The following is a 22740-nucleotide window of genomic DNA, read 5'->3' on the forward strand; positions in this document are numbered from 1 at the left end:
TCCCAGGCCAGGAAAATCACCTTCATGTTTTTCTGTGTTTTATCTTCAGCTATTTTGACACAAAGGCATCTGCTGTGAGGCTTACACCTTTGATAAAGTCTTGCGTGCTCAGCTTCCTTTTTATAGATACAAATTATAATTATAATATTTCTGACTGTGAGGGAAAATTTCCCAGATTCAAATCGAATTGAATCGAATCGAATTGTGGATCGAATTGATTCAGGACCTTGTGAATCGGAATAGAATCGATTCTAGAATCAGTGACGATACCCAGCCCTAGTCGGCGGGTCCGCGCTGTGTGTTTATGTCTTTGTGCAGAATACCTGCTCTCATTTACTGTTTCAACTGTTTAGTGGTTGTTGTAAATTGTTTGAGGTTTAACCTGAAATTCTGGCGTTTCGGGCAAAATAAATTTATATTAAAAGATCGATTCAGGATTTTAAAGAATTGATATCACGTTATCCAAGCTAGAATCAATTTTAATGGATAAATCGATAATCAAAACCCACCCCTAATTTTCACAGCCTGACATCAAAAATGTATTCTGATGTGTTTTGGTTGCATAATAGAAGAAAAGAATTAAAAATCAGTGGGGAAAAAATGTTGCTTTCATCTACATTTTGTGTTAATAGACCTCTCTGCATTGAATCATATCTGTTATTAACCTCTGTCTCTCTTCCACAGCATGTCTTTCATCCTGTCTTCCTTCTCTCACCCCATCCGGTCGCAGCAGATGGCCCCGCCCCTCCCTGAGCCTGGTTCTGCTGGAGGTTTCTTCTTGTTAAAGGGGAGTTTTTCCTTCCCACTGTCGCCAAAGTCCTTGCTCATAGGGGTCATATGATTGTTGGGTTTTTCTCTGTATCTATTATTGTACGATCTACTGTACAATATAAAGCGCCTGGAGGCGACTGCTGTTGTGATTTGGCGCTATATAAATAAAATTGAATTGAATACATTTTAAGATTTTACCTGAATCCTAAAACAAAAAGTGAAATATTTTTGCACTACAGGATCAAAAGAGAAAGTAAATTGAAACAAGACAATGGAGCATTAAGAGGTGGATGGTTGATCACCACCAAACGAAACTGAGAGATGAACCAACATCTTTCACAGACCTTCACCTAAACCCGGGTTTTGGGGAGGGAGACGTCAGTGGATTAATTTTGTCCATTCATCCTGAGGATGACAAGCGATCAGTTTGTGCGAGAGGAAGGCTAATTGAACGCCACGTTGAAATCCTCATGATGGGTAATATCTTTCATTATTCACCTCCCCGAGCTTAGTGACACACTTATTTTACCTTCAGGAGGAGGAGAGGGGGGAGCAGCTATGACAGCTCACAAGGTCTCCACATTGGAAAATAGATGTGGGGAGATAAATACATCCTCAGATATACTCTCTCCCTTCCGACTGAGGCACTTCTCCGCCCTGGTGAAGTATTGTGGGGTAGTGCTTAGGAAAAGGTCGCTAGCTCCAGGGAGCGGGAAGATGAAGTCATTTGTTAAGCAACAGAAAACGTCCGAGGGCATCAATGAGGATTCTTCTCTGGAGAACAAAACAAAGGGGCATGAAGGGTCTGTGTTGGGTTTCAGTGGGAAAGAAAGCAAACAAGGATGGATAGAGAAATAGATGTAGACAGACAACCCCCCAAAAAACAAAACTCCCCGAGACACTCTCTACCTTCACTTCTTTGCCTCGGTTGAAGTATTGTGGGGTAGTGCTTAAGAAAAGGTCGCTAGCTCGGGGGAAGCCAAGAGATGAAGTCATTCGTTAGACGACGCATCGGACGCTCGTACCTGAGGGTCTCTGATTAAAGACCACAGCTGTCACATGTCCGGCATGTTCGAGGACGAACATATTGCACAGAAAATGATTTCTGAGGCGTAAAGGTGTGCTCACAAGACACAACTTTTACCTCTTTGTCTGAAGCTAAAACTGAGGAACATGAACAGTAACATGAACCATAATTCCTTCTTCCATTGTGTGAGTCAAATTAGAAGGAAAACTTTTCTCCTCTTGGAGGCTGCCTGCCTATTGATACAGACTAATCTACTCTCTAATCACTCAATCACCCCCCTATTTTGCTCAGACAATGGACTCTACCGGGGCCTCCTGAAGAGTGTGACAGCAGATCTTGGAGGAGATACGGGGCAGGCAATATCACTGGACAAACCCTCCACAGAACAGGATGATCTCAAAGGAGCTAAGGCCCTTTTGTTCTTCAACGTCCCCCGAAAGCAGGAGGCTAAATTAGAGGTGTCACCCCCCGCCGACAGAGGAGTGCGAGGGGGGTGACGAGAAAGGGATCCCTTCTGTATCGTGGTGGCCATCTGATCCAGCCTGAGCAGCGTCTGCAGGTCATCTATCATCCTCTCAGACAAGAGGACAGAGTGTGAAATGTTCACTCCTCTAATCTCCAAGAAGACAAAAAGAGAAAATAAAGGAAAGGGGCCGATGCTGTCTGACTTACTCCAGGTAAATATCCTCTTTGTGGGAAGCAACTGAAAGCTCTTTGACCCCCTGCTGCAGGTCATAGTAGGTAGATCTTCTTCACAGTGGTTTAGAGTAGACTGGTGCCGTTTGTCACAGATTAGAAAACGAATCAGAAAATCCGGGTGGACTTTTCAAGGCAGTCCAAAACTAAAGATCATGTCTTTATGGATGACTTGGAAGTGCAATCACTACGTCCTGGAATTAGGCTCTTTTGAATGTAGGAACTTTTTTGCAGTTTTACTAATTGTTGAAGACAATGTTGCCTTTGAGTTCTTACAACTCAAATCTTTTTTCACCCTCCAAAATATGATGCGACATTGACAACTGTCACTTAAAGTGTAAACAACGACAAAACATCTAAACATCTGTGCTACCAAGATGGAAAATTAAACTGTAAGAACACAAAAAGTAATTTTGCTCTACCAACCACTGAACTTCGTGGCTCCCAATACTATAATTCCTGGAATTCCATATATCCATCGCCTTTGGTTTATCTGAACTTGGGAAGCAAGCTAATCAAAGATTTTTTAGAGATCCTTCTTTCAAGCTTCTCGCTTTCCAGTTCCTTCTGGGAAATTCCATAGCATTCCCAGACCAGAAAAGATATATAAACTCTTCAGCAGGTCGTGGGTTTACCCTGGGGTTTCTTCATATTTGGGCTTGCTTCTAAAACCACCAAAGGGAGCTATCCTAACTATAAACCCGAACTACCTTTCAACATTAACCACTGGCATTCTTATCTGGTAACTGTCTGCGGATGCTTAACCCCCAGGTATTTCCCCGAATGGCTTAGTCTGAACGTCGTCAGGGATTGGTTTTTAGAAAGTGTACAGCTAATGTGAGCATGCTAGCAGGTAGTCTTCCATTACTGTTCTCTTTGTCTCCTGCTCTCATCTTGTATTAATGTATTTCCGGTTTTCAAACTAAATATGAATCAAACATCACTCATTGATACCTGACAAAAACAAGCCCTTTTTGCTTTTTCTGACAAAAGGTTAAAAATGTGATAATAAAAGTCCAATTATTTATGATGGGTTTTGCTTGAGAATTGACATACAGGGTGTTAAGTGCCTGCATTTAGTGTGGACAAGGTTTTTTTCTTGTGTTGAGAAAGGTTAATGTAATTATTTTTGGGCTTTTATTTGACAGTGAAAAGTGAAATAAAATAAGAAATGTGGGTGGGGAGGCTATTAATGACACCACATGGAGTTTACATCTTGTTACTTTGTTCCCACAGATTCGTCCACAGGTTGGTGTTTTTGCACTTAAAATTGATTGAATATTCATTTTTCAGCCAAGACCCTATTTATGATTATTTCTTCGCAAACTAAGGATTAAAATCAAATTAAACTGTGAGTGTTCTGGATGCAGAGTTATTAAGATTTATTTTCCATGATTAAAACAACAAATAAAGGGAACTGAACGGCCCTGGTGGAGCTCCAGTTCTTTTGATTCATTTCTTTCCATGTGGTTCTTGACCTGATCACTACAAAGGATGACAGGAATAAAAAAAACAACAAGATTTGTTGCCTCGAAGTAAACAGTAAAAATCATTAAAAAACCACCACAGCAGAGGGCAAACCCCATAACTACCATCAAAACACACTGACAGCCACGCAGCAGCTTCAGGCTCCATGACAAGGTCACTGTTGATGAGGCAAGGACAGCAAAGGGCAAGCCCAGGGGAGCAAGACGCAGACCAGATCAAATAAAACACCACAGAAGAAGAGGGGGGCTGAAGAGGGGCTGATTTATCTGATAAGAGTTCTGGGTAATTAATTAGAAACTCAATTATCCAAACCTTACTTCAGCAGTCTCAATTCATTAGTGGATAAAAAACCTCGCCCCTCGCTCGGCTCGACGCTCGGTGAGAGACAGGATGTGAAGGAAACATGACTCCTCTTCCTCTGCGAGAACCCTTCAGGTCACCGCCGGGCACTTTTGTCCAGCTTTTCATCAAATAAGTGTAACAACGCACCCAAACACACACACTTTCTCATACGGTGTGAAACAACAAAGCGACCACAGGGACACTTCCAGCGAGCTCAGAGCAACACCTCCGTGCCAAACAAAAACTCGGGATTGCTCCATGGAGACTGCCACGCAGCGGCGTAATGAGCACAGTCTAAAAATGCTCTTTGATTGACGCCTGTGTTCCTTGTTTTAATTATTTCTCAAACTAAAAAGGGAGAGACATCCCTCCAACACATCTTCCACCCACCGCCACCACCCCCCAAAAAATCTCATTTCCAGGGGTTAGTGTGCATGACAAAAATGTCATCATGGCCAAAATGGCTCCGAGCGGTGACAACCTTTCCCAGGGAAATGATATTTTTCCAATCCGGCGGAAGGCGGATCATGTCACCCTCGTTAAAGCCTTGATAGCAGGTCTTTAATATTCACCGTCTTAATTAGGGCTGCAGTTAATTTCATTAAATTCTTTGGCTGCTAAATGAAGCAGATTATGAGACATCTTTTATTGCGAAGCGTGAAATTACAGCCTGCCCGCTGCCAATGGCGGGGCGAAACTAATGAATTACAGGGTAAATAACACCCGAATTAACCATCCAATTTAACTCCTTACAAAGCGCCCAGCGCCGAGGGGGGACGAGTAGACTTGTCAAAACCACCCAGCCCCGTGCTCGTCTGCAACCCCGCGAGAGGCAATTACAAGCACGACACTAATCAGCTCCTCGCAGGAAGAAGGCGACAGCATCCAAAAGCCTTGAGACTTCAGACTCCAAGTGGAGCTCAGGAGGAGATGCAAAATGTTCATTTACAGGAGGAGGTCGTCTCGGTGGAGGTCAGGGAATCTATTAACAGTTCTTCTACAAAGCATCAGCGCTAAAGTAGGGATGTCGGACAGGTCAGAGATCTGTTTAGAGGTTGTAACATTTCTAGCTGCATACTTGGAGCTCAGTTTGAAGTCCTGGTTGGAGAGTTCTGAGGTCTAATATGAGTTTTACACATCTGTTTCCTCTAGGTGGGAAAACAAACAAGCCAGATATCTTAGGAAGTCTGGAAGACTCATCTGCAGATGTGCAAAAAGGTAATCTCAATCAGATAGATGAGGCAACCAACATGACAACAGAGTTACGATTAAAACTACAAAATGCAGCACAAAGGTCAAATACTGATAGACAGACTGCTGGGAAGAGGGATTTCTGTTTACAGGAAGCACATCTCAAGTAAATGGCAGTGAATCCGCATATTCAACTGACCGGAAGGTAGCTGGCATAAACATAAATGAACGCACAAAGAAAAATGCTATCTGTTGCTTCTAATTTTCTCTCTGAGAGATCATTTTAGATGTTAATACAGTCTACATCACAAATCTTTGTAGCTAGCAATGCAATGCAGAAAAAAAAGAAGCCCTGGGAGTTACAGTTAGTGAACATGTGGTCCTAACAGGCCGCTTTAGAGCCACTAGCAAAGAAAACATGCAAATTAACACATAGTAATTTGGGAATTCAGCTGAACAAATAATTAGTTATTTATCAATTTATTATTTTTTTCAATATCTGTTCAGGCATTTTCCTTATTTTTTTTAATTTCACTTAATTTTACTTTCAGTTTGCTTTTTCTTTGCATGCCCTTATTGTTCCTTAATAACTAGATAAATGACAAAGTAAATAAATAAAGGAATATAAATAAATGTAAAGGCAAATTAAATTAGGATAATCAATTTATCAACTTTTAATTTACATTAATTATTTTGATGCATTTAATAGAGTGATTTTTTATTATTATTTATTATTGATTTTGGCACCTGCAGTCCTCCATACTTTCCTACCTGAAGTTTACATGAGTTTTTAAGCAAGGTAATTATCATACTGATGACAGAGGCCTGTGAAACTCATGAATAAAGTAAGATAAAAAGGATCCAGAGAAATATTCAAAAATCAATTAGATAAAGTTTTAAGAATTTTAAGTTTCTGTTTTGATTTTGGCAGTGTTTGTCCTCCCTATTTCTCAGGTGAGTTCAGTGAACCTTCCCAAAGTAAATAAAGGTTTACAGAAAAAAAGAGGGGGAAAAAACCCCCAACAACGAGCACCTCTCCAGTGTGTCCGGTCCCAGAGGCTCGGCTGCTGTGTCGAAGGAAATTAATTTGTTAGATTGTTGGTTTTCAAAGCACCTCGGTCAGCCGCTTGACAGAGACATGAGCGAGCCTCTCCCTCTCTCTCCGGTAATTATCGGCTAATTAGTGGCGTGGAGCAGATGTCGGAGGAACCCTGCGCCGTCAACAGCCTCTGTAAACAAAGCTGGACGCATCCGCTCACTTCAAAAAAGAAGAAGAAGAAGAAGAAGAAGAAAAAAAAAAACGACCAATCGGGTGTTGGTACAGCCAGCATTTCCTCTGTGGCTTCGAGTCGCAGTGGAGCATCTTCGCAGGAGGTTTCAGCTTCAACACCACATGTGTTTCCTGCTTTGGTTCATCGTGCAGGTGGCAGACGTGAATGTAATCCCTCAGAGAGTTCATTAGCATAAACATGTTCATTATTAAATCAAATATTCATTACACAATGGTGAGCGGATGGATTGGAAAATTTCCAGGTTATAATACCACATTTGAACGCACCACTCTGGAGCTTCACTTGCATTTGCAAACATATTTAAGTGGTTTACTCCTCGGTGGTTTAAAGAAGTAAAGAAGTAGGAACAGTTTATATGTCCTCTTGTTCCGGCTTTAGACAGCAGCTCAATAACCCTTCTTGTCCTCACAAACAGCACCGCATGATAAAAGTGATGTCACATCCGCTGGCACAAGCCGTACTTTCGTGTCATTACAGCCCGTCATGTAGCTCTCAGTTGTTGTAACCTCACACGCTTTACTGTTGCTGCCAAAGAGGTGTACGGAGATCATAAATAAATAAATAAATTGACTGATTAAAAAATAAAATAAAAGCAAAGCTGAAGTGATGCTGTCACCATCTTCCAATGTGGAAACAACAACATTATATTGTATAACAGGGACATAACACTTATGTGGCTTTGTATCACATTTAGACAGAGATCATGTTAGCAAGCAAGCTACGCTTAAGAAGCTAGCAGCTACAGTACACTTAAACATAGCAGGAAATTTGACTATCCAAGAAAAAACATGTTCAAAATGGGCAATATATTTGATTCATGGAGGGTTTGTTTAGTTTCAGGGATCAATTGCAACCCTGAGTTGTTTTTGTTTACGCTAATGCTAGCATGTCTGTTAAATGAAGCATTTTTAAGCTACGTCACATAACAACACCTCTGAGAGTATAAAACAGAAACCTAAACCTAAAGACCTCTGGTTGTATAGAAGAAAACAGCCCTCGTCTGCCTTGATCTCTGTCCTTTCCTGATCAGTTAAGGGGCTCAGTTTTTATTTTTAAGTTTTACTGAATAAAACATGATGTTCATTAATACATTTTAGTCTAAGAGTCAGAAAGGAGGATAAACTTCTAGAAAGGAAACCGAAGGTCTTAGAATTACTGTGTCCTGATTAACTGACTAATCACTGGATCAATCAGAAAAAAATGGGCCGGTTTTCTTTGTCTCATGAAACCAAACCAAGTGTCTTTACTTTTACTGACAGTCTTTGTGTCATTTTTTTACACTGAAAACCAGACAAGAAAAAGAAAAACTAGAGACAAACCTTCGCTGCTGTGAATGCTACTCATGACCAGCGTGTTTACGTGTTTGTGTGAATTTGTTTTGGCTAATAGTGTCAGAGTCGAGATCCGCCCTGTTCTCATTACAGCCACAGTGACCTGGCCTCTGTCTCTGTGTGTGCGTGTATGTGTGTTGTCTTAATGAGCTCTGGACTCTCTTAACGAAGGCGTTCCCGTTTAAGAAGTGAACCGCCGTCACCTCGAGTTGTTGAGTGTCACGCTAAGAGTCGCTCTAATGAGATCAGGGCGGGCAACAAGTGGCTCAGACACACACACATTCAGGTACAACACATACACAGGTGACACTAATAAACTGGAAAGAAGAAGAAGGTGACTGGTGACAGTGAGAAGACAGCTACTACTCCAGAAATTCTACAGAAACTCTAAAGAAGAAGACATTAAACATAAACATAATAGGGGTTTATTCATTTAAACATTTATTATGAAGCTTCGATTTCAGATTTTCATTGTTTAGTGAGGACCTTGATGCTGCTTTTTAAGGCCAGCTGCCTTCTACCTTGACAGTACAATGTTAATCAGAGGCCAGTTTAGTGGTCATGAGATCAAGATGGGTTTTGCAGAAAGATTTCAGACTGAAAATGTCCCTGACAAATTTAATTTAAAGTAGGAAAAGTTATCACAGCCAGTGAAAGAGATGTTGTATAATTTTTACCAGCAATTTGAATGGTGTGAACTGCTTCTTTCTTAAAGATGAAGCTTAAACCTCCAAAAAAAAAAAAAAAAAAAAAATTAAGCACCAGAAATTGCCCTTTCCCTAATGTCCACTAGGGGCTGGCTCCAAAACTGAGGCAATCACCATGTTCAAATATCTAACTCGACAGCACAAATAAACATTACAGCTCGTTACAAAAAATGTCTTGTATTCTATTCATAATGGCTGCAAAGGGGGTGAATTTTACTGTGTTTGGATTGTTGTGTGTAGTTTTGTAATAAATAGAATTACATCATCAGCATATAGTAATAGCTTGTGATCAGTCTGTACCTTTCAGGAGATTTTTAATGCAGTTATTCGTAGCATTTTAGTAAACAAGTTAATTACTAACAACTCACTAACTAACTATCATCTGTTCCTGTGTCTATATAGTTTATGAATAGAGCTCGCTAATCAGGCATCAACATGGTCATAGTCATAATTGAGGTTTTATAAAGCAATGGGTGAATCCACACCTCTGGGTTATTAAGATAAAAGCTACTGTTTTGTTTTTTTTAATTTAGAAATGTTTTATTTTTTTTTTTTTGTCATGAAAATTTGTAGAGTCAGCAAGGCGCCTTCTATGGGTAAAGATGCCAAATTTGAATAGTGGCTTCTACTAGTTACACACAATTTGCCAATTTTTGCACATTTCAGGTCAATAGATGGTAGTTTAATTTTATTTTGCTTTATTTTTAATTTCAGTGCAGTTTAATTTAATGTAGCCTGTTTATTTTCTCTTTTTATGAGCTTTTTTAAACTGAACATTTCAAGGTGCAAGCAAATAAAATAAGTTTAGTAAAACACCTGGATGAGAAAATAATGGGTTCGTGCTTCGAGACTAAAAGGTGAGGGAGAGAGTCTCATTAAAACCAAGTGTGAGTACGATGCTAATGACACACACACACACACACACACACACACACACACACACACACACAGATGCAGACACACATACAGAGAGTAAAATGGAGTGCAAATGGAGCGATAATGGGGAAAAGGTAGTTGAACCTTGAATGTGAAAAGCAGCCTCTTTCCTAACACACACACTGTGCATTTAAAACACACGCGGTGTAATGAGGCAGCAGGTCAGCGGTGTGTTGAGCCAGTGTCGACACTGAGGAGCAGGCAGGAGACGAGGCGAGAGCGGCCACAGGGAACCATCAAATCAATTAACGTCCACTTCCAAAAAATACAACAGGAGGAAGCTCTGCGCTCAGCCTCGCAGCGCCTCCACCTCCTCTTCTCACTCTGCTCTGGAGGAGGCGGAGTCTGCGTCCAGCTTTATTAGCATGAATTTGGATAATGAACAGTGGTCCTCTGACTGTGAGGTTAGGATGTGAGGCGAACAGAAACATTCTTCACCTGATGAAATCTGTAGTTTCATGTGTTCACTACATGTTAATATTTCGACATCAAGCATCCAGAAGAAACGAAATAATCTCAAAAAATCTCAATATTCAGATTTTAAATTTCTCTAATGCTTCGAGAGTTATTTTAGTTATTATTATTATTTATTTAAAATAAAAGGGTGCTGGCGACACCTTTTTATTTTTTTATTTCACCAAAAATTATACATTTATACATTTTCTCGCTGACACTTCAGTTTTAATTTGAGTAAATTATCTTTTTTTCATGTTTTTGTTCCATAAAATTTTTTATTTTTGAACTGTTCCTGGAATTAAGTCAAGAGAATATAATTGTTTACTAAATTTTTAAGATGCTTAAAAAAAGTTGACATAGTGAGAAAATCTAATTTGTTGTTAATCTTTGAGTTTTTGTTTTTTTAATTGAGTTTTTCCCTCACAGTATATAGCCACTATTATGTTTTAAACCAGTTATATGATCCTCTGATAGCACACACACAGTTAGTACTGTTATGATCTCAGATACTGTAGAATAACGTCTTAGTGAGGATACTGGAAACACAACAGCTGATTGACCTTAAAATACTGAAAAACCAGAGATAAGTAAAATAAATTTAATTTGGAATGAAGTAACCAGTGATTTAGCAGAAGTCATAATTCCCACATGACCTGAACACAGCATAGACTAAAGCAGCAGAATAATCTGTGCGAACGTAATGAGGTGCTCGTTTAAAAATGAAACCTGGCACGTTTCAGCTGAGCTCCATTTTCAGATGATTAACAACATAATGTAACGTCTTTCTGGCGCTCAAACAGCCCGCTGAGATCCACCGCTGCATTACCACCACAGAAGAAGAAAAAGAATAAGACGACGAAAATGCAATTGAAGCCACTGGGAGCTGAAGAGGGATTTTCACACGTTCTGCTGCAATTACTGTCGACGCCGCTGTGCGATCACAGCAGGCTCGTTTCTTAAACGCCGACCCCGAACACAAACAGCAGCCCCTCTCTCGCTCTCTCCTGTCGAGGCGGCGCCTAATCAGAGATGCGATTTGTTCATTAGGAGAGTACAAACGAGGCCGCGGCAGCGACTCGAGAGGCCACGATTAGAGCTCGCTAATTGCCTGATTTGCTCGTCAGGAGACCCCCTCCTCACTCTCTGCTGCTCCACACAAGGGGAGCTTGTTTGCAACAAATTAAGAGCCACTTCAGGTGCTCTCCTCGCCGTCGCAGCAGGGACGTTTCGCAGTGGAGACAGTCGCCTCTTTCCTCTCCTTCTTTCATTCCTTTAAAACGGCGCGATCAAGCAGCTCAGGAAGGAGAAGAAGTCCAGAGAAAAGGAAGCGGCTTTGAAGGGAGAAGAGAAGCGGGAGATGAATGGATGAACAGAGGGAGGGGAGGAAGAAACAGGAGTGACGGCGAATCCGTCCCTCTCCTTCTCCTAATGATCTGGTTGGAGGACCCAGGAGAGCCCCTCACTCTAATTGATGTCAAGTGTGTGATTTCACTGTTAATCAAGGCCGAAGCTTCAAACACACAGAGCGAGCGAACAGAGTAGACAGGAAGTCTCACCTGTTTGATGGGGATGGCTCGCCCGCTGCCGATGCTGTCGGCTCGAGCCTCCAGGCCCTTCTTGTCCTTGTCCGCCTCGTTCGCCTTTCTCGACTGTGGAGAAGACCAGATAAGAAGAGTTAGTATCAACACATCAGGCAAAAACCACAACATATCAGTTTAGTAAAAGTCAACAGCTACTGCAGACATGTCTGATATGTAGAGTGATTAAATCATCTTTAGTTAAGAAAACTCTAAAAAATCCTGGAAGAGTTCAAAGAGAAGGGACTAACTGATGATTCAGTTACTAAAAATATACTGATTCCAGTTGACTGATTATTCATTTAACATGTCATCAAACAACAAAGGCCAACTTGGGCTTAGACATAAAAGTACCAAAAGCTGCTACTCGATGTCCACTAGAAGCTGGCTCAAAAAGCCAGTCAGTCCCCATAGACTCACATATTAAAATGCCCAACTTTACACCCAAAATATATGATGGCTGTAAAAGCCAGCTACAGAAACTGTTTTGATCACTACAACTAATTTCCCCCATCATACAGGATAGGGGGTGAATTTCTTTACAGCTTACCTGTTTAAATTGTATTAAGTTGAATTAAAGTGTTTTTTATTAGGTGCAGCTGTAGCTGCAAAGCTTTACCTCAGATAGCTGGAGTCCCTGAAACTGGACTGTGTTTGAACTGATTGAAATTTTATAATAAACAGCATCACATCATCAGCATACAGTGACAGTTTACTTTCAGTCTGTGACTTTGCTCTTTCAGTTCGTGCTCAGTAAAATGTGGAAGATATTCACACCAGCTATTTTCCAACAGCTGATGAATCTCATGTGCTCAAACTGGAAGCTCTGAAAGATTTTACAGTAGGAAAGAAAAAAAGAATGAAAGAGCGACTTTTTTACACGACTTTAGGGAGTTTTTAAACATGTAAACATGATCATTTATAAGGTCAAGAGGACGTAAAGTTCTTTCTCAATACCACAGACAAAGAAAAAGAAAAGCCATTTGTGCATCAAGCCATCAAGTCACCACGCAAAGCAGTTTGGTTAATCTACAGGTGCTTCCAAGCCTCACGGGTTTATCATGAAAATGTAACAATCAAATGCTTGGGAGGAACAAGAGAGTAGACACACGCACACGTTTCACATTTGATGTCAGAGAAAATAATACTCTTTTGTGACTTTTATACTTTATAGCAGAAGTCATAAAACAACTTTGGATGCAGTTTATGATAATCTTATGCTATATAAAACTAAAACAATTTAGCTTTAACAAAAGACTATGACTAAAACTAACACTAAATTAGCTGTTACAGTTAACATTACAAAACTGAAACGGGCAGCAAACTGCAATCGTGCTTTATTAAAACTATTTCTGGGACTCCCATATAGCGAAAAATCAGGTATTTCAAAACTGTTCTTGGGTTTAAAATCAGGCGTAATAATGAGAACATTGAGTGGGAACGTTTGAACCTGGACAGATTCCTAATATTTAGTCTCTTTTTATAAATTTACACGCAAAAGCTTTGTGATAGATTAGAAATGATGTCCATAACTACAAAACCGGAAGTCTGGTGCAATATTTTTTTCCGTGGCTTCTGTGGGCTGCGTGTTTGATGGCGACTCACGGTGAAGAGGTTGGAGCGGCGTTTAGACTGCTTGCGGACGGGTGTTGGCGTGTTGGTGGTCTGCGGGACGTCGATACGGAGCTCCTTCTGGCTGGTGCTCGGTGTTGACGGCACAGATGACGAGTAGTCGCTCAAACTGCCGCCACCATTACTCGTCTGAATGGACGGAGGAGCAGAAAAGCAGGAAAAGATCAAAGGAGAGAGAAGGAAGCAGAGTCATATTGTTTTAGGGTGAAATCTGAGAGTGTTTTGAAAATGGGGGGTCTTGGCTAAGGTGCAGTTTCCTGGAGTACTTGACAGTAATCAGACAGAGCTGAGAAAGCACAGAGGGCCGTCTGTAAGGACAGCGGAGAGATAAACGCCACTCTCTTGGGGGACGCGGGAGCTGAGCGATGGCTTTTTAATGAGAAATCGATGCAGGACTGAAGGATGAGGATCGAAGTGTTTAACAGCCTGAAGCTCGAGCTGCACACAGTGTGGTTCAGGCAGATGTTGGAGCAGTTTGTTTGTTGTTCATGCTCTCCAGGAATGTGTTTGATTTTTGATATAGGCGTCTTTGCTAAACGCTATGAACACTGAGTGCAAATGTCTCTTTATTTCAGAAAAATCTGATTGGTTTAATTGATCATTTAGACTAAAGGTCCACTGAGGATTTTTTTTCCAGAGCTTTCAGCTTCATCTCACCATGCTTCAGCAGAGATAGGCTGTGATTTACTGCCAAGACCAAGATTTTATTGCCCTTAGTATCTAGTTAAATCAATTCATTCACAACAACAGTCTCCTCAAGCCAGAGGAAACCCCAACAGTAAGATGGCCCACTTTCAGCAAAAACTTAGTGACGGTGGAAAGGAAAAACTCCATTTTAACAAGAAGAAACCTCCAGCAGAACCAGGCTCGGGTATCTGTTGCGACAGGTTGGGGATGAGAAGAGGGCTCTAACTAAAAAGCCCATTTAGCAGCTGTTCATATCGTCACATGACCTTCATCAGCTCAGACACAGTTCACCAGGTCAGCTAACTCATTCAAACTCTATGGGCTGGTATGGTAACACCTAATGTTACAAATTAACCATCACAAGAAGGATTCATCAGCTCCATTATACTAACTTCTGTATAATGTAATTAGTGCAATGGCACAAAGTGAAGGTGTTCAACTACAATCAAAGAGGCTAGCTGACAACATGTGACATGGTGCCTCTTTAGCTGACTGATGAACCAGCAGTGCTATGTAATGACTGTAAACCAATGTAATGCAAATGTGACTCTGTGTGACCTCTGACCTGGCTGATGTGGACGGCTGACACTTGTGTGGCGCAGACAGACGAGTGACTCGGGGAGTTGGGGAGTGACTTGCAAGGCCCGATGGACAACTGCTGTTTCTTCCTGGTGGCCACGATCTTCTGGGCAACTGCAACACACAAAACACACACAAATCAGACCAAAGTACACCGAAACACTCAGTGAGGTCCAACAGCCAGTGAGGTGACTACAAAAAGAATAAATATCAGTGCTCAAAGAGGAACATGGTGTCCCCCTTTTAGGTTTTAAAAAACAGCACCACCTACTGCCTGCTGTCATCATCACATCCTCGGGGTGAAGTGTGTTCATGTCGGGCATCATGTTAAAAAAAAAGAAAGAAAAAAGCGTCTGTGTCTGGTTTTATTGAGCTGTAACCAGCCCCTCTCTCTCAGTTTGGTGGTTTTATTAAAGTGTATATAAAGCTCAGAGGAGCCGTTTTACAGTCTAAAAGCAGCTAAGGGTTTAACCCAGGAGCCACAAACAAGGCAGTGAAAGTCACCATTTACATTTTCTGCCTCTTCTTCACTTTAATTTAGAAAAAAAGAAAAAAAAATAGGGGGGGAATCACCTTTTGTCCATTAAAACCCAGAATACGTCTGAAACAAACGTGACTGTTTGAATTCCTAATTCTTCTGTCATTGTTTTAAATTAGGCATCTTCCACATTATAACCACATGGAGTCTCTTAACATCGTTTCTACTGATGTTTTTATGATCCTCAGTACAACTCAAGTCAGGTTGAGGCAGGGAAGATCCAAGCATCCTCTCCTCTGATTGGCTGCTCATAATGGCTGGGGGAGGAGGGTTCTTCATTGACTGACGAGGACCTTTTAGGATATTAATGGGAGAATAATGACTGCTCGGCACTGTTGAGAGTGGTGGAGGGCTTCAATGTCAGATTTATGATTTAAAATCATACAGTGGTCAGACTAAACCGCACTCTTTCACTTATAATGTTGAACGTCTTTACCAACATCAGCTGGTGTCCTGAGCACCACCCTGAGGGGACAAAGTACTGCTACATTATGACAAAAGTTTACCTCTCTTCAATCCAATGAAGTGTTTTTAGCTCAAGAATCAGCAGAAGTTTGATTTACACCACTAAAGGTAAGTTTTTGGAAGGCTAGCAATTTTCAATTTAAACGGTTGTTTTATTTGTTGCAATCTGGTGGTTTTATAGAAGGTGATATAAGTTCAAACACCTACTGAAAGGGGCTAACTGGTGGCAGGCAAAGTATAGCTTATATATAGTCCTAGAGACCGGTAGCTGCTTCCATGTGAACAACTAGTTGCTAAGTTGGCAATTGATTGTTGGCTGTTGCCGGGTGAAATCAGTTTCAAAGAGAGTGCTGCACAAAAAACCTGATTGCGATTGGTTTGGTCACCCGTAAATGCAATTGCAATGCCAGCAACCTCTAGCAACTACTTGCCAACCTGTTGGGGACTGCACAATTTTTTCTAGCCGCCCATGGTTGCCATGGAGCTATTAACTGGTCTCTAGGCTTGTGTGTCTGAGGCTGTATGTGGCTACAGCTGGTTTAGCCCTCAGCAGTATATTTCTCACGTTCTCTTCCTGTTTTTCTAATATGCAGGCTGACAGTAGCAATCTAATGTTGACATATATAATTAGCTCCCAAAATCAATGAAAACGTTAAACATTAAGTTGGAATAAACATAGGATAGCGTAGTACTTATATTATTATATTTCAAAATTTCAGAGATTTCCCCCTAAATATCGTCTATTTGTATCACGTCTTTTTGTTTTTCTAGTATTAATTAAATCTTTCGAAATTTCTTCTGTTTTCTGACAACAGTCCTTTACAACTCCTGGAGGAAAACCTGGTCCTTTCAAACTGAAAACAACAGTAAAGGTCTTTGGTTGAATGGTGTTCACACAGCGCGCTCAGTCAGTCAGTCTCACCAGCCTCCGTAAATAATTACACTAAAATCTGGTCCCAGCAGGTCAGCACCAAAGCTCGGAGCGATCAAACTGTTGTGTCTGTCTGATGATGTGCTGGTGGAGCCGAGTGTTGGACAGGAGACAGGAGAGAGTTAAGACTTTAGTGACTCCATTATCTCTGTTCCAATAAACACTGGCCTGTTTCATGCTCTCGCAGATGAAGCCATTGTTTTAATTGGGCTCGTTAAAGGCCCCGGCTTCGTTAATGAGGACCCAGTCGTAAACATTTACCTCCAGGTGACACGGGGCCGAGCCAAGGGCAGCAAAGAGAGAGAAGAAACTCGGAGGTGTTTAAAAGAAGCCTCTGCGGCACGATGGAGCCATTCAGAACAAAAACAGACGATGAAAGGGAGCGAGTCTGATCAAAAATCGCTGCTTTTAGCTCCACGGGATCAACGTTAATGCTGAGACGGTGATTAGCTTGTTTGATGAAGCTTGGACACATTTGGTCTGACACTGATTGCGGGATTTTTCTACTGAATTCGCACCAACAGTTTCTCCTTGATAAGAACACTTTTGTAATTGTCCTCTGCAAAATTTAACAAACTTTCACCACCAGGGGGCACCCATTTACCAGTGTGTGTATCTTGCATAATAAAGGTTACATATTGTATCAGTTGTTATCTTGTGGTGCAGACTGGAATTACAACAAAGTACAGTCTACATCACATCTGTCATACTCAACGCCTGGGGGCCAAATACAGCCATGTGGCAGATTTAATCCAGCCTAATGATCAATTTAGGTTTTAAAAAATTGCAGAGTTGCCATTTTTATATTTTATGTCGATTCATGTCATACTAGAGGCCTCATCTGTATGTTCCATGTAGACTACAAAAGGTCAAGATCCTTTTATCTTTACTATTGTATTGAAAATACCCACAGTAATCTGATTTTCATTTTCATGCCTTTAAGAAAAAGAAAATTAAAGATTGATTATGTTGGCAGTAGATTATTGTTTGATTAAATTGTTTAATGGATAAACGACTGTTCGTTTACTGAGGCCCTTTTGGGATATGCAACATCATCCAGGACAGTGGGGATGGACTTGTAGACTCCTGGATGGATGGACGGATCTCCTGCCTTTCAAGTGTGTCCCTTTGTAAAAAGGAGCTGGACAGCCCTGGTCTAGCTCAGCTTCAGTTTATCTGATTTTGATCAGTTTCTGGAACGTGTGAAATGATTTTGAAGTTCTCAAATCATCTCATATCACCAGAGATTTTCACTGTTGTCTTTATGTGAATGACTCTTCTTCTTCTTCACCAACACATTTTTGTTTTCTTCTGGTTTCGTATCAGCTGCATAATGAAAACAACATCAACGTGCTAACTAACACTGCAAAATCAGTGGACGAATACTAGCTCTGTTCTCCAGTGGAGTTTGTGCTGACATAAAGGAAGGATAAACACTTTTTTAGCATCCGTTCTAACAAATTTAAACATTTGCACTTCCTTGCTACATAATATTTATAATGGCAAAACACTCATTAGTAATTCCTACTACTTATTTCAGTTATTATTGGTATACAGGGACATAGGCTCATGGCGGCTAAAGATCGTCCAATATTCATGTTCATCTAATTAATAAATCCATCCCAACAGATTTTTTTTTTTTTGACAAGGGTAAAGTAAATAGATCATTCAAGTGTTGGATCATTTAACATCTTTAAATTTCTTGTTTTGTTTGAGCAACAGTCCAAAAACGAAACATCTCCAGCTTTTACTAACACCATTTTTTGGAGTTTTCGCTGGTAACGATGTACTGATAGTGACCAGTGGTCAGTTAATGTAGCTCCAGTTAGACTTTTGGCCCTGATCAGAACAAAGTTTGAATCCCAGAGTGAGAAAGTCACAGAGGACTGAGCCTCTCACATGCATGTCAGCGTGTCCGTCCTGCACCTGGCAGGCTGTATATTACTTTAAGTGTTAAGAACAGTTATGATAAGGCTGCGCTAAATATTTAAACTGCACGGTTAATGCAATTTAACTTTATCCATCAATCTCAGTTCTGCTCTGAGAAGCTGCCATTTCTTCTAATGGAAACGTCTCCCCTTTGATCAGATTTATGACGGGGCTGCACCGCCAGCTCACACATAAAGATGAAGGGGAGGGGGGCGGAGCTGACTGCAGCGTTTCACTCTTTACATGTTAAAGTCAAACACCGCAGCTGCTGCAGGTGTGCTATCTGAACGTGTGGTGCTTCAAGGTCACATTAAAAAAAAGAAAAAAGAAAATGCTGAGCCAAATGTCACGAAACTTGTTGGAACGGTGGATCATGGTTGGAGGAAAAAGCCAGCTAGTATGAATCCAGATCAGTTTTCCTAAAGTATCAAAACAGGAAATTGACCTTGGTTTGATGTTTGTCAAATGACAAAATTATCTGTTCATGTTTATGTGTTTGTTAGAAGTAAAGCTTTATTCAGGAGTACTTTGACTATTTAAGAACAGCCAAAGGAAGAAACCATTAATGTTCAAATCCAGATGACTTGAGCTCGGGTGGGAGACTTTTTTAATGCTGTTTTTGCAAAGGTTTAAATCCATTTGTTTCAAAGGCACCGTGGACACGCGTGTAAATGTAATTTTTGGTTTACTCTCTACTTTTATAAACCCTGAATTTTCAAATCTGATGTGCAGCACGTCTGCTGTTGTTTGGATGACAGGAGCTGCATAAAGGTCCAGTGTAAGATAAGCTACTCTAGTATAACCCAAAAATAAAAACTGTGCAGTCGGCTCTTTGCAGATTAGTGTGTTTGTGGTGTCAGTGTGTGAATATTTACACACTGGATGTGATTTTTATATCGCAGGAATGTTTCTGAGTGACTGTTTGACAGAGCGTGTGTGGTCATTAAAGCTCGTTAGTGAGCGCTAACGAAGCATCCTCAGTCTGCACTCTGACATGGACCAAAAAGAAGAAGAAGAAGACGAGGAGGAGGAGGAGGACGTGTGTGTGTGTGTGTGTGTGTGTGTGTGTGTGTGTGTGTGTGTGTGTGTGTGTGTGTGTGTGTGTTGGGGTTCACGTCGGTGTAATTAGGCTAATTAAATTAGTGCGCTGATGGACGAGGGAGTGCAGGGCTGTCACCCTTGTGCTCCTCCCCCCTCGATCCCTCACACAGAGGTCACCCCCCCTTGCCCCGCCCCTCTCTGACTGGACCAGGCTTCACTTCCCATTACAGCAAATTACATGTTAAACATGTTAAACACACACATGCATATACACACACACTGAAGCCCAGCAGAAAACAAAGACTACAGATCACAGCACAGTTGATTCAACATCATTTCAACTCAGATTTGTGCTAAAATTTAACAGTTTTAACTAAAAAAATGCTAAAAATTTTAACCAATTTAATTTTTTTATTAACAGCATCATTTACAAAATCTTATTATATTTAGGAATAGTTTCATCATACTAGAAAAAACTTGGAGTTTAAAATGGTTTCTTATATGATTAATGTCCAAATGGTTTTGTGTAATTTTTAGAGCTAAAATGCAGAAGCATAAACAGGTTCCAGCAAAGGTGTGAATGTAATTCTGCATTTTATGAAAGTTAAGTAATTCTGGTTAAAAGACGACATGCAGTTTAAACACAAAGGTTTTTAATCTTTTGGCAGGTTTTTCTAGTACTGACTGGTCCAATGTTTCAATATAACCAAACTCAGGAGGTGAAACATCTGAACTAGAGAAGCTGAAATGTCAAAAACTGACAGGTTCTCTCTCAGATGTGAATACTGTTTGGTTTTTAATGAGGATAAATCAATTTTAGTAGAACAAAATAACCTCTTTAAACATAAAAACATAGGTTTGCAGCATTTATGAGAAACATTTTAGCTACTTCCTGACATTACTTAGACACTTTGGTCCAATTTTTTAATAAAACCACATCAGGGAACCTAAATGTTTAACTTGAATGTGAAACTTTTGCTACAAAATTGCTAGAATTGATTTTTTAAAATAAAAATATAAAAGCTGTCAAACTGTTAAAAGTAACTTTTTTCAGCTAAAATGCCCAAAATGAACCAGCTACAGTTCACATGTGATTATTATTGGATCTGTTGGATCATTAACTAATTACATTCTTACAAGTATCCATATATAATCATACACGATGATATTCTTATGTGTTAAAATTTCAGGTTCATCAAAGCTTCGGTGGGTTGAAATAAAGTAAAATGATGGTTTAACGGCATAAAATACAGAATGAAACCTTCCTCCTCCTCTTCCTCACCCCTCCCTAGCTCAAAAAACGTCATTACAACAAGCGGGCCAATTATGTTTAATGCTAAGTGTTGTGGTCATTCATGCAACTTCCTCATCTCGGTGCCGCTGCTGCGACTCATCAAAGCCTCTATTACATTTCACTCACACACACACACACACACACACACACACACACACACACACACACACACACACACACACACAAATCAAGTCAAATCAGTGCCAATCAGCATTTCTGCACTGCAAGCTTCTGCCTGTCGCCATGACGCCCCAGCTGACTACGAGGCCGAATATGAGCATTGGGTAATTAAAGCCCCGCCCCCATCTCGACCACTGGGCCAACCGGCCGCGATTGATGGCGTCTGAAAGCGCAGCGAAGGTCACTAAAGCACAATCGATACGCTCAGAAACATCAGCTCCATCATAAAGTGTGACCTCACCCTCCATCGACATGTGTGCAAAATGTCATTTAAATCAGAGAACAAGAAGAAAGTTTGCAGAATCGATCAATAAATAAATGCATCGATCAGCCTCCAATAACAGCTATTACACTGCTGTTTTAAATCAATCAATCAATAACAGATATTTCACAAAAGTAAGAATACGGTGAAGAAAACTGTATGTAGAGCACAAACATCTCCCACCAAAGTCCATTCAAAACCTTCAGCATTTAAGAAAATCTGCTACGTAGGGTTTTTTTTTTAAGGTTTTTAATATGATATATAATGTAAAGTATTTTTCCTGTGTGATTGATTTTTAAATAATGTGTAAATAATTTTGAAGTATTATTTTTGTATAAATGAAACTTCCTGGTGATAAGATGACGTCTACATTAAAACAAAGCAACAAATAAAATAAAAAACTATACAAATTTAATGCAAGTAGGTTTCAGACATTGTTTGTTCACCAACTTCCTGTTTGTGTGCAGGCTTTTATTTTGTAAACAGGTGAACCAACAGGTGATACTGGGAATCAGCTCGACGGCAGCACGATTGTAGCTCACACAATAAGATAAACATTTACATACACACCATAACGTATAGACAGGGGTGTGTCCAAAGACAAGCCAAAAGGTGCCCCTACCCCATATAAACCCATGATAACAACAACGATAATAATAATAATAATAATAATAATAATAATAATAATGTTAGAAATAATAGTAATGATAAAGTCCCCATTGCTGTTTCACGCTCGTGTGTCTTCTTCTCTGTCTCTAAATGGTAAATTATACTTATGTTGTGCTTTTCTACTCCTACTACAAGCGTCATTCACACACACACAAACACACACACATTTATATGAGCGCATTTTTCTTCCCATAAACACGTTTAACATAACATCCACACACTGACACACATCGGGGCTACTCAGGGTTCAGCATCTTGCTCAACAGCCAGGAATCAAACCACCAACCTTCTTAGCTGACAACCCCACTTGAGCCATCTGTCACACATCTGACCGACACACTGCAGTTAAAGCGGACTCAAATTTAAACCCACAAACACACACACAGTAAAAATATAAATACCCACTAACACAAACACACGCACGTACTCAGAGCTGCAGGCTGCTGCATCGTTCTGCTGGGTGATTAGAAAACTGATTAATTTGGGATAATGACGAGAAGAATACAAGGAGACAGTGTCTCACACACGCACACGCACACACACACAGACACACACACACACACACAGAGTGGAATAATTAAGAGGATAATAAGGCAGCGTTTAGTGTGGAAAGCTTCCTCCTGGGCCGACCACACACACACACACACACACACACACACACACACACACACACACACACACACACACACACACACACACACACACACACACACACACAC

The 22740-nt window shown here is 40.5% G+C and overlaps 1 protein-coding gene across 8 annotated transcripts in view; it reads right to left on the reverse strand.

Annotated features, from left to right (window-relative positions):
- Positions 1–22740, reverse strand: part of agap1 (ArfGAP with GTPase domain, ankyrin repeat and PH domain 1) — a 173734-nt gene that overhangs the window by 53538 nt on the left and 97456 nt on the right. For 7 of the 8 annotated variants that reach the window (XM_013914732.1, XM_013914733.1, XM_005748365.1 and 4 more), the window contains 3 exons: positions 14699–14826; positions 13420–13575; positions 11794–11886 (listed from right to left, as the gene is read on the reverse strand). In XM_013914732.1, the coding sequence (XP_013770186.1) occupies positions 11794–11886; positions 13420–13575; positions 14699–14826 (377 nt within the window). The remainder of the gene's footprint in view (positions 1–11793; positions 11887–13419; positions 13576–14698; positions 14827–22740) is intronic. The other variant, XM_005748364.2, reaches the window with a different exon arrangement.

The sequence above is a fragment of the Pundamilia nyererei genome, unplaced genomic scaffold, assembly GCF_000239375.1.
Source record: "Pundamilia nyererei isolate P.nyererei 1_Seehausen unplaced genomic scaffold, PunNye1.0 scaffold00220, whole genome shotgun sequence".
NCBI lineage: Eukaryota > Metazoa > Chordata > Actinopteri > Cichliformes > Cichlidae > Pundamilia > Pundamilia nyererei.